Below are 16,732 nucleotides of genomic sequence, written 5' to 3'. Positions count from 1 at the left end.
TGTTTTATTCTGTCGTTTTCCTCTGTATTGCAAAGGACATGTTTGTGTGTGTGTGTGTGTGTGTGTGTGTGTGTGTTGCTTCATATATATATATATATATATATATATATATATATATATATATATATATATATATATATATATATATATATATATTAGCACACACCAAACCGCAAACAAACAATGCAAACCCTGAAGGTTTTCAACAAAATCTCAAAAATCAGCCCTCAACAATGACCCGTAAACAATTAAGCCTTCAAAAATCGGACGCCCTTCAACAATGAGCCAAAATATACGCAGCCTGCCAAACCTATATATATATATATATATATATATATATATATATATATATATATATATATATATATATATATATATATATATATATATATATATATATATATATGAAGCAATATACACACAAACACACACGCCAACGATTTTTTTTTCTTTTTTCTGGTGCGTTCTAACCTAACGCCGCTAACCCTGACCCGCCTTCTAATAGTGAGGCGACTTGTAACCCTAACGCGGCTAACCCCATCGCGAATACCTAACGCACATTCTAACCCAATCCCACCCGTCCAATTCAAAATCTACAATCACAAAGATAAAAGACCGACCCACTACCGGACGGCTACTGCCATGACTTTTTGGAGCCAACAAACACACGTCCCGCGCGGTATCTAACCTTAACGCGACGGTTAGACAAGTAAATTTTCTCCCTATTCTACTCCCAAAACAAGAAAAATTTCCCACTATATATAAAGCAAAACAAGAAAATTTTCCCACTACATATAAAGCAAAACAAGAAAAATTTCCCACTGCATATAAAGCAAAATAAGAAACGAAAACAAAGAATGCAAACCTAGAATATACAAGACCATCATTTTTAATAAAATCTAAACACACAAAAAAAAAACACGACTCGTAGAGGCCGATTTCCTTACCTCACACGAGCATTTCATCTTTAACAGCTCTGCTCACTATGGAAAACTGACACATATAATTATGGAAATATACATACCTTTAAAATCTTGTAGATCTTCTTCACTCTGCCAAACCACAAATAGGGAACCTTGGTATCCTGACACGACCATGCTGCAAAATGATGCCTAATTTTCACAGATAGAACACAAAATGACACAACAAATAAAAATAAAATTATTGAATGTCTTAGGGTTTCAAATTACCGCAGCCGCCTAAGCCTCCACCCAAATCGTTGTACTCTTGACACCTCCCGAGGGCACACTCACAACCACCCCTGCAATGCAAAAATGATATAAAAAATTACAATCGAAAACACAAGGTTGACGAAGGAATCATAAAACTATCGTTATCTGTTAGGGTTTGAATTTACCGATACCGCCATAACCCTATACAACAATCTTGAATCGTACCACCCCCTTGTGCGCTATGAGGCACCACCTCCCTACACATGAAAAAACCCGCGTGTTAACAAGCGATAACAATATACCTAGACAACTCGTGTTATGCATGCGTTCGGCTTTTGTCCACCCCTTCGAAGCCACAAACATTTTGACAATGCATACCTATAACTACAATTGAAGCGCAACTCCTTCGCTCAGTGATTCAACCAGGGACATTGTCATGCCACAATCAACATGAATTTACACCGTCAAATATTTTGTTTAGCCTCCACCACTATGTGTTGCATGCAGCTCCCGGACGAAATATATTTTCAATTTTTGCGAAATCGAGTTTTCATTCAAATTTTTTTTTTTTAAATTGAAAACTGTGCCCATAACATGTGACCGCCTATGTTAGTCGACTCGTGGACACAATAAAGAAGGTTACCCAAAAAATGTAAGCCGCGTGGCCATTCAAAAAAAAAAAAATCAAAACTGGTGGTCACCAAAAATGTAAACCACCTGGCCGGTGGTATGTTAACTGCCTCGCCCGATGTAACTGTCGCATCCTGGTGACAACGACCGCGAAAATGTTAATCGTGGGAAAGTTTTTCCGTCAAACGCAAACCGACATCATCATCCATGTCATCGCCACCGCAAATACCTCCATGTCATCTGTGGGTCCTGGGAACGTCGCTCTCATGGACTTGTCGTACTTGAATGGTATGCCTTAGGCATCATATAAAGACATGTCATTTTGGAGCCATAATAGCTACAACCGAGTGCTAAGTGGACCATCCATTCTCATGAGAGATGGGTTCTTGTGAACGACTACTAATGAAACATGGGTCAATGAGTTTGACTCAAAAACTGCGTAGTTGAACCCTGATAGCAATATCATAGTTTGACTTCTTGTAGAAAATACCGACCATTTATCAATTATTTATTGATAATTCATGTTCAAATAAGAATATAATCTAATAACGAATCAAATTGTTAATAGTACCTCCACATCATCAGCAATGACTAGATATTTTCCCATAATGAATGGTCCTAAATGCATTTTGTTTGGCAAGCTACTCCAACGTGGTCACGCTAATCGATGTGAAGCAAAGTTCAAATAATGAATGGACATAAATGCATTTTGTACGGACACCAGCTCTTCTCGTTTGACAAGCTAATACAACCTCATTAAATCGATAAAAGTAAAATAAAGCCACAATAATATAAATACGTTCTATTAAGAAACCACACTATCACAATCACCTTTTCTCACATAATGAATGGACATAAATGCATACTGTCCCTTCAGTCTGACAAGCTAATGGAGCGTGACCAAATCTTCCGGTGTAAAGCAAAGGCACATTCATTATGAGTTAATGTGTGCAGAGAGTCAAGTGGGGTATGCCGGGACGAACAGAACTAGAGACATCGGCGTTGTGGAAGACACTGTGACGAAACCTCATGGCGTCAGAAACAAGAGTGGATTTCTTTCCTTTCTTCCGAATCCTCAAGGATGGAAGCGTCCAACGCTGCATGGGCACGGATACTGTGCCCCCTGAAAACGGCGGAGTGCCCGTGGCCTCCCAAGACACCACACTGGACGCAACCAAGGGCGTTTATGTGCGGCTGTATATTCCAAACGGGGCCGAAGAAGAAAAGCTTCCGTTGGTGGTCTACATCCATGGCGGGGGCTTCTCCATTGAATCGGCCGCTTCCCCCACATACCACAACTATCTCAATCTGCTAGCAAAAGAGGCCAAAGTTATTTGTGTGTCAGTGGACTACAGGCGAGTGCCAGAGCACCGTCTCCCGATACCCTATGACGACTGCTTCTGTGCTCTCGAGTGGCTCGACTCGGACACCCTTCATCCTTCAGTTACTACCAAAGCAGATCTGGGCAGGTGTTTCATTGCTGGCGACAGTGCGGGGGCCAATATTGTGCACCGATTGGGTCTTCTGGCCTCTGAGAAAAGCTGGAGGCGCTTGTGCATCGAGGGCGCGGTATTAATTCATCCCTTCTTTGGTGGAGAAGACAAGATCCTTGAATTAGGGCCCGAATCAAAAGCCATGGTTGAGTTTGGGGATGGGCTGTGGAAGTTGTCGTTGCCCGATGGGGCAGATAAAGACCACCCTTTCAGTAACCCCATTGGTCCGCGCTCTCCTCCTCTGTCTTCGCTTGTTTACAGGCGTCTTCTGGTTGTGGTCGCGGGCAAGGATATGTTGAAGCACAGGGGAAAATTGTACTACGAGGCGCTGAGGAAGGCAGGAAAAGAGGCGGAACTTATGAACGCTGAGGAGGAAGCGCATGTGTTTCATCTCAACGACCTTCGGTGCCCTAATGCTGTGTTGATGATGAAGCGCATTTCTGATTTCATTGCCTCTACTCCTGCTATCCCTTCTTAGTTAGGGGATTCTGTGACTCCCAGGTTTTTTTCTTTTGTTATAAGCTGTGCTTGTATACAGATCAATAAGTGTTATGGCGTTTTCATAATGATTAGAATATCTGTTTTTTTGGGGGTTGTTTCCATAATCTGTGTTTTGTAATTACTCGCTTGCCATAGATCTGAGGACATTTGTTTAAGCAGCACTGTGTTTGATAGACAGAGTGTAGGTTTTATGTATTCGGTGGTGGACTGGTAAGATAGCAATTCGCTCGGAACAGAAATTTTATTGCAGGTTCCAATGGTTAATGGGTTTGAGATTCAGGTTTCAGACACAATCCTTTATTTAATTATAAATTATATTCCAGTAAGCATCAAAACAATGCTTTTCAAGAGGTTTCGCCTGGAAGCATTCAGATCCTAGGTTTCATATCCTACTAATTGATGTATAAATTAGTGGTTTTCTTAAAATTAAATTAAAAATCCTTGAAGTTGCCTTCCATGAGGTTTTGCCAAACTTTAGATAATCATTTGATACGGTAACAACAATGTTCAAAGTCTATCAAAATGGCAGTTTGTAGGACATGAATATTTCCATATCATTTGAGTGCAAAAATCACATTTAGGACATAATCTTAATAATAAAATAGAAAGATTAAACACCACCTTTGAAACATGAATTTAATTTAAAATATTTATATTTATATATTTGGATATAGTTCAAAATTTGAAGTATTTAGGTTTGACCTTATAAACTTAGAGCAAATGGGAGTCCTGTCAGTAGGGTAAGGACTATGTTCATTATATAATACAGTCTTTTAAATAAAACAAGTTTTAATATTTGATTATAAAATTTAATTATGTTTTTACTAATGTCAAGAAATATGGAAAACAAGACAAAAATTCTATCAAATGTCTTGGGTATGTCTAATACCAATATCTCTACAATCTACTTAGTTCAAAGGCAAATTTTGGAATAATCTAGTTGATATGTTTATATGAATGTACACTTGTATAGATATTGGAGAATGTATAGTTTCTTATATATTCTCTAATTTTATTCACTTGCTTCTTTAGATTCACATGCAAAATCTTTTATTTGTTTACTGAAAACTTGAGTAAAAAATTCTATCAAATGTCTTGGGTATGTCTAATACAAATATCTCTACAATCTACTTAGTTCAAAGGTAAATTTTGGAATAATCTAGTTGATATGTTTATATGAATGTATACTTGTATAGATATTGGAGAATGTATAGTTTCTTATATATTCTCTAATTTTATTCACTTGCTTCTTTAGATTCACATGCAAAATCTTTTATTTGTTTACTGAAAACTTGAGTTACTAAAATATTCAGCCTATGTTTATCTATATTCTTATTATAAAGATTAAATTTAAATAAATACCCTCTAGAAAATATGAACATTTCAAAAAAATGTCACATAATCTTGATAAACCCTTGAGTAGATCTTATAAATCACCCTGAATCTAAAATAATAACTAATCACATGCCTTCACAACTAGGTCATCTGTTAACTTTATCTCCAAAATATATTAAAAAACATTGTTAAAAAAATTACTCTTAGAAAGAAAATTCTAAACGAAAAGTTGAAGATAATATGAGAGGTCATATGTTGTTAGCTTGCATATATAACACCTAACCCTTATATCAAGCATACAATTTCCCCAAAAAATCTTACAAAAGCTTCTTGTCTCACAGTTATGACTATTTGAGGAAGAATAGTAGTAATTCACACTTTATCTGTTAACAATCCAAATGAGTGACCCTACAATAAGGTTGACTAAACTCTAACAGTGCAGCCTAGATAGATTAAAATTGTAGTTTGTGCCTTTAACTGGATGAGATTATCTTTTTATAATAATAGTTGAAATTTAGATGTAATACTAATTGCTAGTACTAATTTTTGGACTCTACATTTGTGTATAATACAAATTGATGGAATCTTCTCACTATATTAAGATGAATGCTATCTATACAACACACCTATGGTTGAAATAATCTATTTCAAACATTAGTCAACAATTTTTTTTTGCTACAAATTTATCTTCATGGAAGCTTACAATAGCCATGAGAGGTAGGGAGAAGGTATTAATGGATTGCAACAAAATTTAGGAAGTATTTTGTTAAAAAATCAATATTAAGTTGATAGAGATTCATCATATATTGCAAAACATTAACACTATTTATATAAATATAATGAAATAATTTTCACAACTAACATCTAAAATCCCTTTAAAATTTGTTGTTTGGGGTTTAGGGCCTCCTCAAAACCTATTTTTACCTTACTCAAATAAATTAAAAATATGATAAAAATTTAGACTATTCAATCAATAAAAAATTAAATCTATTACTTATTTAATATTATTTATTATCAAATTTACATATTTATTTAATTATTCAATATTTTTATTAATTATTCAATATTTTTATTAATTATTTAATATTTTTATTAACAAATTTTAATCATCATTCAAACAATTTGTAATTGATTTAAAAAAAGGAAAATAGATATAGATTATTATATTCTTATTACAACACCAATTTATAATAATTGAAATTGATGAAATTACATGATTAGTATAAACATTGTAATATATAATAATTGATGTTATTATTCTAAAATTAGAGATACTTAATAAAGTGTAATTTCATTTAAACTTTTAGTTTATGGAAGGAATCAATCCATTCAATGAAATTACAAAAAAAACTTTTTTCAAGAAAGAATCAATCCAATTAATAAAATTATAAGAATATTCTCTTATTAAAAAAATCAATCCATTCAATAAAGTTATAATAATATTCTTTTGAAAAAAAAGAAATTAACTTTCGTTTAGTATTCGTTGGGGCCCTTCCTCCATTTATTTTAATCTAAAAACTTTCTTTAAAAAACAAAACAATCAATTCATTCATCAAACCATAATAATCTTCTCTGACAGAGAATAAAAATTAAGAGAAATCGATTCAATTTAATTAAAGTAATCTTTCATTAAAAAACAGTCTATTCAATGACGCACTACTGTTGGAGTAATGTTAACTCCAACTAAGGCTGTGTTAGCCCACTTTCAAACCGTCTGTTCCTGTCTTGATTTATGGATAATAACAATGCATGCATTCTGCATTGTTAAAACAGACAGAGCATGCTCTGTCTCTTTCACTGCCAATATTGTTAATGCAGCAGTGGTCTATGGTGGTTATTTTTGTATAAATTTGCATGTTGTAAAGATAACAATAAATTAATACAATTTCATTTTTTTAACTGTTCTTTCTTTTTCTTATGTGTATTAGATCTGAAAGTTTTGTTTTTATTTTCCTAGCTAGATCTATCCTGTGTTGCAAAATTTTACAACGACATCTTTGCAGTCAGAAGAATTTATTTATTTATTTTACCAGAAGAAGATGTGGTGCAGTGAAATGCATGACAGAGAGGCACGGTGTGGTCGCTGTGGAGAATGGAGGCTGGGGCAAACGTACTGAATTTGGCTACTAAAATTTGCCCGTCTGTCCTCTATTTTTTTATTTGATGCTGTTTAGAAGGGCAAGTTGTACATAAGCCGATGAAGAAAACTTTTGTGGGACAGTGACTGGTGCTATTGCTCAACAGACTGTCAGAACAAATTGTGACAGCCCACAATAAGATGGCGAAAATTTGCACCGTCCCCATCCCTGTGCTCCGTGTCCTTTACTGCACCCATGCACCCGTCAGAATCTGCAGCATGTTCATCCGTTCGTCCTGCCGCAGGTTAAGTTAAATATTTTAAAAATATATATATTTTATAAAAAAAATTATTATATTTTTTTAAAGATAATTAATAATATAATAAATTAATAATTAATTATATATTTTAATTTTTTCTAATAAAAAGTTATATGTTTAAATTTTTTTTTTTATAAAAAATTTCAATAAAAATATATTATTATATTTATAATTAAGTAATCTAAGATAGATAGTTAAATGTCCATTTTAATTATTTTAAAGAATGAAATTATGTTTGTTTATATGGATTTTTTGCTAATATATGAGAATGTAGGGAGCTATGTCCTTTATTAAAAGAATAATATTTAAAATGGTAGAGCTATAGGTAAAAGACTTAGTAAGATTATAATAAGGAATTTAAAAAATGAAACATTCTTATATAGGCATACAATAAAATCCAACAAGTAGGCGAGAAAACACGCAAGATTTTGATGATGTCTTGCACTATTCACTTCCAAATTGACATTAAAATAAATAAACATGTTTGTGGATCTAACTTGTTTTTTGGTATCTTTCTTTATCTTTTGTACAATATTTCAATGGCAAAAGTTTCCTTGAATTCGTATTTGGCTAGGTTGGAATGGGAAGAGTCACAAAGAAGGATGAGAACCACCATTTATTACATTAACTTTTGTTAGAATCATAACCTCATTTTGAGAAAATGACTTTAGACTCTTGACTAACCAAATTGAGAGATCTCTACACCATGGAGGCTCCTTTGGATTTCTCAAAATAATTCGGTGCAACAAAGAGAATATTCAAATCTTATGAAGGCTTAAAATAATCATTAAATTCTATCAAAAGACCTCAAATAGTAAATTGATGGAAGAGAGATTTTTTCACCATGTGGGTTCTAACTATCCATTTTACATTTGAAGTAGGTAAATCCACAACAACATGACCTATTTCATAACGCTTAGTATAATAGAGTAGATGACTCTCAAAATCCAAGAGCCACTAATCACTTTCCAAACAATATTGATAGGGATATTATTTGAAATATCAAGAAGTGAGCAAGAATGCGAGCATACGTAACTAGTATGATAAAAATTAAGTATACTTGTTTTTTCATCAAAAAACACCAAAAAGAATTTTTGGTTGCTCCTAAGATCAAATTGATCTATAACTAAAATGTAAGGTTTGGAAGCCAATGAAGACTAGGGAAAACATAAAAGTATTTAGTGAGGTCGTTGAAATAAGGGTGCCAAGGCATAAGCATAAGCAGACATTTTTTCTCGATGTAGAATCAATCACAAAGGATAGTGTTCTATGATGTGTAGTAAAAAAAAAAATTGAAAAAAAAATTGTGCATGAGGGTTTTTCAATCTTTAGGTAACCATTTGTTATATAGTAAGAAGTCAAGGTCAAATATGATTGAAATGACCAACCAATCATCATTTAGCAATTGAAAAAAAATCAACTACTTCAATTATGATAATGTGCAATCAAATGCTAAGTAATAAATATTTTGCAATATTTATTATTGAAGTGTCTAATTTCAAGAATACTATTATATCGTGGGTATGTGTAGGATCTTGAGGGGCCAAACTAGGCCCTTAAGTGGTGACGCAACTTCAGAAAAACAATGCTAGGAAACTTCAAGACATAAAAAATTGAATAGCTCATCAACATAATTTGAAAAATATTTAAGAACAAAATTTGTAGCATATTGAATGTAGTTTGTAAGATAATTTATTTTCAGAAATAAAGAGTAAATCTATTTGGTGAAAATTTGAAATTTCAATGTCGTAGTGCTAAATTTTTAGGAAAAAGATTTAAAAAATGGTGTATGTCTAACCAAACTAAGTACAAACAAAACATTACATTGTTAATGAAACTTTAAATATTAGTAGAAGAAACATGCTCATATGTGCCATATATTTGTTTCTAATTAAACTAGCAATTGCACCTTGGTGTGCAATGGGTACACCGAATAAGCATAGAAGGACAATTGGAGTAAATTTTGAATTTTTTGTGTAGTAGCTTCACATCAATTATGCATCAATCTAAACACAATTAAAAAATTCTTTGAATTAGGAATATAATCAAGCTCAATTACCAACAAGAGCATGTTATGTTTGCAACAAGGAGAGAGGATGAATGGGGGAGAGATAGAGGGGTAAAGAGGGATATAGAGAGAATGAGAAGGAGAGATAAAACAAAGGGACATAGAGGTGGAAGAGATAAGTATAATGAGAGGGAGAGAGGGAGAGATGGAAAGAGATGGATCGTGCTAGGAAGTGATATAAAGAGAGGAGTAGAGGGATATGGAGAGATAGAGAGAGACAAAACATATAGGTATAGAGGTATAGGAAGAGGGAGAGAGGGAGACATATCTAGAAATAGAGGGGTAGAGAGAGATATAGAGGGAGAGGTAAGGTAGATTGATGTAGGAAGATAGAGAGGGAGAGGGAGTGATAAAGAGACAAAGATATGAGGAAATAAAAGAAGAGAGAGAGTGTGGGGGGGGTAGGGAAGGAGGGAGGGAGGAAGATATGGGAAAAGGAGGTAGGGAGAGATAAGAGGCTTGGAGAGGGAGAGATAAATAAGTAAAGGATTTCTAGAGAGAATATGGACAGTGAGAAAGGGAGAGAGACACATAGGGATAGAGGAGAAGAAGAAAAGGAGGGTGGATAGAGGGAGAGAGATAAATATAGAGAGAGGGTGTGTGAAATGGAGAGGGAGATATACACAGAGATATATAGATAGAGAAAGAGGGACCTCAATGAATAAAGAAGAAGAGAGGGGGTGATATATAGAGGGATATATAGAGAGATATAAAAGGTCTCAATTAAGAATTAATAGGGTTAAATACACTATGCATCTATTTATAAGGATTTAAAAAAGACAAAAGAAAAATCTTTGAATCAAGGAGACGATAAGGATCCATTACTAATAACCTGATGTTATGTTTGCAATAAGGAGAGAGAGAGAGGGGGGGGGGGGGTAAGGAGGTATAGATATAGAGGAATATATAAATAGAGAGGGAGAGGGAGAGGGATATGGAGAGGACAGGGAGAGATCAAGAGAGAGGGATATATATACAAATGAAAGAGATAAATATATAGAGAGGGAGATAATGCAAGAGGGAGAGGTAGAAAGATATATAGAGCTAGAGAGGGTGAGATATATAGAGGTAGAGAGATATGGAGAGATAATGAAGTAGATATAGAGGGAGAGATGGAACAATAAATATGGAGACATGGAGAGGTAAATAGATAATAGATATAGAGGTCTAGGAAGAGAGATAGAGTGAGAGAATGAGAGAGAGAGAGAGAGAGAGAGAGAGAGAGAGAGAGAGAGAGAGAGAGAGAGAGAGAGAGAGAGAGAGAGAGAGATGATGAGACAAAGTGATAGAGATATAGATATATAAGACGATTCAGAGAGAGGGAGAAGGGAAGAGATATCTAGAGATAGACAAATAGAGAGAAGTAGAGATAGAAAAATAGAAACATGAAGAGGAATAGGGGGAGATAAAGAGAGAAAGGTATAGAGATTTATGGAAAGAGAAAAGGAGAGAGAGAGAGAGAGAGAGAGAGAGAGAGGAGAGAGGAGAGAGAGAGAGAGAGAGAGAGAGAGAGAGAGAGAGAGAGAGAGAGAGAGAGAGAGAGAGAGAGAGAGATGAAGTGAATAAGGGAAAGAGAAAACATATGAGGGATCGAAACATAAAATATTTGCAACTACAATATTTGCCATACCATTCATAGTTGTACTAATTGGTAAGTTAGATTTTGTAGAAAGAGAGTGCCAACAGATGAAGATACTTGCAAATTGCATAGGATGTGTCATTTTTCATTAAATATGTATGAAGCTACAAAATATAAATGTTGGTTTGACTCTGCTGCAATTGATCTTGTTATCTTCTTTTTCACTTCTCTTATTTGTACTTGTTTCTCACCTTTGGAAGTCTTAAATTACACCATGCTATGTTATTTGTACTTGTTTTTCTTTAGTTTCACATACAACCTTATGAGAATGAAGATACTATTTTGATGATGTAAGCTTTATTACTATGAAGATACCATTAAACGTGTTCTCGAATAGTGATACATTATGAGTTCAAGTACTCTTAAGACCCATACAACCTCATATTGTTCTAATAACTTTTAAGTGTTGATAATCACATTTTAAAAAAATTTAACATTAGTTTTGTTTTTCTATTCAATAATCATATTAAATTCAATTTAATCTAATTTATTCTATTATATCTCTATATTATACAAATTTAACTATTAACTAAGAAACTCTTATTTTTATATTTACAACATATTATTAAATTTATAAATAAATAATTACAAAATAATATTAAATTTATAACTTAAATTTATTTCTATAATCTATTCAAATATCATATTTAATTTAATTTAATTTAATCTAATTTATTTATTATATCTCTATATTATATATATTAAATTATTAACTAAAATAACTATTATTATTATATTGATAATAAATTATTAAATTTATAAATAAATAATTACAAAATAATATTAAATTAATTTATTATTTATCATATAATATTAAATTTAATAACTTCAATTTATTTCTACAATTATAAATAATGTTAATTATTTATAAACTATTATATAATATTAGATATAATTATAAAATAATATTAATTGTTAATTTGTAATTTAAATCTAATACTTTAATTTAATCATCCCTAATTATATCAATAAATATTTGTAAATAAACACTAAATAAAAAAGGTCAAATTGATGGTTGGACATTTAAATGAGTGAAAGAGGGAAAACAAAAGTGGTTAGAAAGCATATCTACAACTACCTATAATTGTGGTGGTGAAAGTGAAATCTAACAGAGCTAATAAAAATGGTCAAAGGAATATTTATTAAATATAAAGATGTTTAAATGAGTGAAAGAGAGAAAATAAAAGTAGTTGGAGTGCATATTTACAACCATGGTAAAAATAAAATCTATTTATCTTGATCTCATCTAATTAATTTTTTTTTATTACCAGTGATGTTGTGGAAAAGATTCTAAGTTAAAAAATTAAAAATAAATAAATATAAGGTGGGACACAAAATAAAACGATATATTAAAAAATGTTGTGACGTATAGATCACTTAAGCAAGAGAATGGTTTATGTTTGATCACAAATTACTTTTGGAAATATGCCAATGCAAAATAAAGTGAAGCTTATATAAAAATAAAAAATAAAGTGAAGCCTATTTAAAAAAGAAACATTAATTCATAAATTATCTATTTAATTAAGTCAACTTATATATGAATAATGATTATTAATTTTTTTATTTTAAAAACAATTATATTTATTAGAAACTTATTCCATATTTATATAAGCTAAATAATATTATTATTAATTTTTTTATATGATATTAAAAATCAATTATTTATATATTATACTTATGATATAATAATTATTAAAATAAGTTAAAATTATATTAAAATTAAATTAAAAATTAATTCAACATATATATGAATAAAATAACTATTAATAATATCATTATTTAAAAAATATATATTTATTAATAAATTATTTAATATTTATATAAATTAAATATTATTATTACTAAAATTTATATAACTTATATTAAAATCATTTATTTATTTATCATAGATTATAATATAAAAAAATATTAATTAAAATTAAAATTAGACATAATTTATTATTCATATATTATATTTATTATAATATAATAATATTAAAATGTATAATAATAAAAGTTAGAACTTAAAGAAAATAGATGGTAACAAAAAAGAACAAACAGATATCAAGAAATAATTATATATTTTAAAATGAATATTCAAAAACTTGCATGCACGTAGCTTTGGGAAAAGTTAGGTGAGTTTAAAAAGTTTAAAATAAAAAAACTTGTTAATTTGAAGTCCTTTGTATATCGCACATTTCTCTAATGACCTGTGTAAGTACCTTCCGTCAGACATTGGGGGACGTTTATTTTTATAATAAAAGAACCCACGGGAAAACGATCCGTCCTTTCCGTCATTGGCATGCGAAGCAATAAAAACATTGGCGGAGGTTTATAATTTTATAATTAAAAAACCCACAGGAAAACGATCCGACGACTCTAGTCATCCCAATCGTCTTGCATTCCGTTTAGAGTAAGTTCCACCGTTGATGCAATAAATTAGCTTGTCCACGACATGTAAGACAATACGGGAGGCATTGATTACAGTGAGAGAAAATAAGCGAAATCCTTTTATGAAAAAATAAGTGAAAACAATTCCGAATAAATCCAACGGTTGCAGACGTTTCAATCGTCTTGCACGCCTAAGAGCAAGTATCAACCATAGATCTGCAAAACTGAGCCGGTGCATTCCATAGTAGGAGACGCCTTCGGCATAATAATTAGTCATGAATTTTTTACTAGATCTTTTAAAAAATATAAATACTTGTATGTCTGACCATCATAAATTGGTAAATTTTTTATGAAATTCATTTTTTTTAAAATCCCATAGTATGCCAAACATAGAATGTGGTGCATCTATTGGATTTGAAAAATGTGAAATTATTCGAAAGTTTAGATGTTTTTCAAAATCAGCCTATCAATTAGGACTTTAATGAGAATGCATGTAGAAAATCAATAATAATTATTTTATTAAATTCAAAATTGAATAAGCCTATCAATTAGGACTTTAATGAGAATGCATGTAGAAAATCAATAATAATTATTTTATTAAATTCAAAATTGAATTGTTGGGGCTTTCAATTGTTGATAACCTATTCAAATTTAATAATTTAACTCAACATTGGATTGTTGGTGCTCGAAGGAGCTCCCAATAAAAGTGAAAGCCTCAACGATGAGGCCTAACACTTAAAAGGCATTTTTTGCACACGTGGACAGTTAATGCCTACTAGGGATTTAAAGGGTGACAGGTTCGTGGGCTTAGAATATGGGAGCCAAAAGACTTAAAATATACATATAAAATACTTGACTTGGTAGAACCTAAAGTGATAACACTCAATTTCGATTACTTAAACGAATGAAAGACCCTAGGTTGTTACTAAAACCACATGCAATCGGGAAATGCAAGTCCGCAATTAATTATAACATGATATAAGGGAAACAAGAAAGTTAGGGTTTCAAGATTTTCAAAAGGCAATACGTAACGCTAAACCTAAGAATTTTCCAGTAGTCCAAACATGCGACATGAAGAGTTGGGTGTAAGGTGATTTGGTTATGTCGCATTCTAGCTGGTATGTCCACATTTTAGAAGACCAACCATCAATTCTCTATTTCAACAATCAAGGGGTGTTGAAGCTTGTCAAGAATCTAATTTTTTCATGAGCAAATGAAGCACATTGATTTTGAATAGCATTACATTTGAGAGCAGTTGATGCATCACCACATTTAGTTCTAATATTGTTCAATTGATTCTCAAATTATGGATATACTCACCAAGTCTTTTGACAAGGTGAAATTTGAGTTTCTCTGGGATACATTTGCAAGACCAATGTATTAAGGGGGAAATGTTATTGTATCTAATATATATTATTCTACATTTTTTTATTGTCTGATATTCTATTTGGTTCATTGGTTCGGTATTCTATTTGATCATTTTAGACTCCTTATCATTGTAAATATGTTCCTAAATTGTTTGGAATAATAATCAAATTATTTTATGCTCTCATAGAACCTTGTTATGCAATGGCTATTCTGAAGAGGTGTGGAAGGTCAATTAAGAAAAAAATTGTTTTAATTTTTGTATAAATTTGTGTAGTATATGATGTCAATTGGTAGGCCATTTAGAAAAAGGTGTTATTTTTATAAAAAAGTCTCAGTGGAGAAGTCATAGATTCAAATAAACTATGCCTCCACTTACAAGGATTCAATCATTATTGAAATAAAATCACTGGATTAAGAATATAATCAAGCTTCATTATGAACCAACTTATGTATTTTTTGCAATAGGGTCAGAGGGAGAGAGAGGTAGACATAAGGATTAAAGAGGGAGAGATGGAGGGGGCAATAGTGTGAGAGAAATAAGGGTATAGAGATATAGATAGAAAAACGATAAGAGGAATATAGAGAGAAGGAGAGATAAAGAAAGATGCAAAAGAAATAGATATAAATGGAAGAGGAAAATAAATAGAGGGTGATATAGTGGTAGAGAGAAATAGAGAGATAATTAGATATAGATAGAGTGATATATGCAAGAAGAAATGTGGAGAGATAGATATAGAGATAAAAAGATCTATTCAGATAGATATAGAGGTCTAAAAAGAGGGAGGGGGAGATAGGGAGAGAGAGAGGATGAATAGAGGGAGATATGTCTAGAAACAGAGGGGGATAGAGGAAGATAGAAGTAGAAGTGAAGATACACCTAGAGATGAAGAGGGAAATAATAGACAGAGATATAGAGAGAGGTAGAGGGAGAGATAAAGATAAAAAGATAGGGGGATAGAAAATCTTGAAGAGATAGAGAGATCTCTAGGCGAAGAGGGGGAGATAGATAGATATAATAGAACACGAGATAGAGTTATAAAGAGATAGATATAAGGAGATATAAAGAGAGGGGGAGAGGGAGAGATAAAGAGAGGCAAATAGAGGCAACTAGATGTAGACAAGTAGAGATGGAGAGAGGGTGTGATAAATATGGGGATATTGAGGGAGAGATAGACATATATTGGAAGAGAAAAAGAGAGATAATAGATATATAGGGAGATAAAAGGAGAGAAAGGTAGAGATAGAAAGATAGTGTAGCATCGTAAATTGTACACCTTTGAGTACGGTGTCGATTTCCATGCTTAGTTAGCACTCATTTTAGTATGTGTCACTATACTATACATTATAGGACTTCCACATGCATTTAGTTAATCAATTGATTGTAATTTGAGTTCTTTATTAATTTAAATAACATCACTCTATAAATTGGGCCCTTGATTTAGGTATGCCATTTTACCATTGTATCTTGATTTATCTCTAATCCTATACCAATTTCAAATTCAAAAATGTATTTCACATATCTATACATCCTAGTTTGTGCCACCAGGATGGAATTAGCACTATAAACCTGGTATCTTGCATCCCTAGAAGTTTAGAAAAAAAAGTTGTCAAGACCAGGTCATCCCACATCTGCTGGTCCCACACTTTTTTACCAAAATTTTGGGAGGACAATGTGGTAGTCCTTATCAATTCAAATCCAGCTCCATGTAAAAAAATAAAAAATTAAGACATCTTTTCATCAATTTTAAATCTAGGATTT

General features: G+C 32.0%; 1 protein-coding gene across 1 annotated transcript; it reads left to right on the top strand.

The window, feature by feature from the left end:
• The first annotated feature begins 2,653 nt into the window (after positions 1–2,653).
• On the top strand, positions 2,654–3,900 carry LOC131036805 (tuliposide A-converting enzyme 1, chloroplastic). Its single transcript, XM_057968792.2, has one exon. It carries the CDS (start codon positions 2,832–2,834, stop codon positions 3,771–3,773), a length of 942 nt encoding a protein of 313 aa, XP_057824775.1. The 5' UTR covers positions 2,654–2,831; the 3' UTR covers positions 3,774–3,900.
• Positions 3,901–16,732: the final 12,832 nt, after the last annotated feature.

This window comes from Cryptomeria japonica, chromosome 5, assembly GCF_030272615.1.
Source record: "Cryptomeria japonica chromosome 5, Sugi_1.0, whole genome shotgun sequence".
In the NCBI taxonomy this organism is placed as follows: Eukaryota; Viridiplantae; Streptophyta; class Pinopsida; order Cupressales; family Cupressaceae; genus Cryptomeria; species Cryptomeria japonica.
This window is presented reverse-complemented; position numbering and strand designations above follow the sequence as displayed.

Excerpts from the sequence above, each read along its gene's own strand:
- LOC131036805 (XM_057968792.2), top strand. The coding sequence starts at position 2,832 with ATGGCGTCAGAAACAAGAGTGGATTTCTTTCCTTTCTTCCGAATCCTC.